The 989-nt window shown below is 33.6% G+C and overlaps 1 protein-coding gene across 1 annotated transcript in view; it reads right to left on the bottom strand.

Annotated features, from left to right (window-relative positions):
- LOC119591877 (carbohydrate sulfotransferase 15-like) overlaps nucleotides 1-989 on the bottom strand; it is a gene marked incomplete at its 5' end in the record, with an annotated part of 29,200 nt that overhangs the window by 1,054 nt on the left and 27,157 nt on the right. The window contains 2 exon segments of the mRNA XM_037940615.1: nucleotides 109-259; nucleotides 492-648. Of these exon segments, the coding sequence (XP_037796543.1) occupies nucleotides 109-259; nucleotides 492-648 (308 nt within the window).

Here is a 989-nt window from a genome sequence, read left to right as displayed (position 1 = left end):
AATATCATAATCATTAATCTAAATCTTAAACTATGCAACTTGCATTTCATCCATCAAAGGAATTTTACTTCACTGGGCTCTGGAACTGAAAGGAGAATTTAAACTTACTTAGGCCAAGATGACTGTAGATTGTAGCTAAGGAAGAGACCATATTTTGATGGTAATCCTCCATTCTGACAACTAGCACCTGTTCTCGAGGAAACACCTTCAGCCAGTCGCACAAAAACACACTATACAACCCATTATACAAACGAACACCCTGCAGTAAGAGAAAATAAAGAGAAAAAATAATGCTTCACCTCAACTCTTATTAAGTCTTCTTATTAATGGATTATATATGGCCTCAACTATTTTATGAAATCAAATCTATTTTACTTGTTTCATGTTGCATGTGTGCTCCACAGCTGCAGAAAATTAAATGTATTTCACAGTACACTATACTTTCATTCGAATTATAAAACTTTTGTGTAGAAAAAAAAAATCAAAATTACCATAGCGTTTTGCAATGTTTTATTGTAGGCACAAGTTCTCACTGAGTATTCTGTTGTGCAGTTTTCCCACATTTCAAGGGAGCTCTTGACTAAGAGGTCAAATCTCTCAGGTGAGACCGCTGACCTCAGATTGAAGAACAGGTAACTGGAATACAACCTGAAAGAAGAAAGTAAACAAGTTATATATTGATAAATGATGGATATTATGTCTATTGATACGATTGTGTGTGTGTGAATGAAAATAACTAATTATTCGTTTGTTTTCTGTGTGCGACTGTATGATCTGAATGTAGCGTGCGGGAGCGAGTGTGTGCCTATATTCTTCTATGTGAGCGTATGTAATTTTTCTGTTTATCTGAGTCTATCTTTTTCTCACTAAAAATATAATCAAAATATAACCAGAATTATGCAAGAAGGAAAACATTACTAAGAGCTTCCATCCAAAAAAGAAAACCGATATACATAATTATTTGTGAATGAATATCTTCAAAATACAAG

This window comes from Penaeus monodon, chromosome 29 (assembly GCF_015228065.2).
Source record: "Penaeus monodon isolate SGIC_2016 chromosome 29, NSTDA_Pmon_1, whole genome shotgun sequence".
Taxonomy (NCBI): Eukaryota; Metazoa; Arthropoda; class Malacostraca; order Decapoda; family Penaeidae; genus Penaeus; species Penaeus monodon.
Note: the sequence above shows the minus strand (reverse complement) of the source record. Positions and strands in the feature narration are given on the sequence as shown.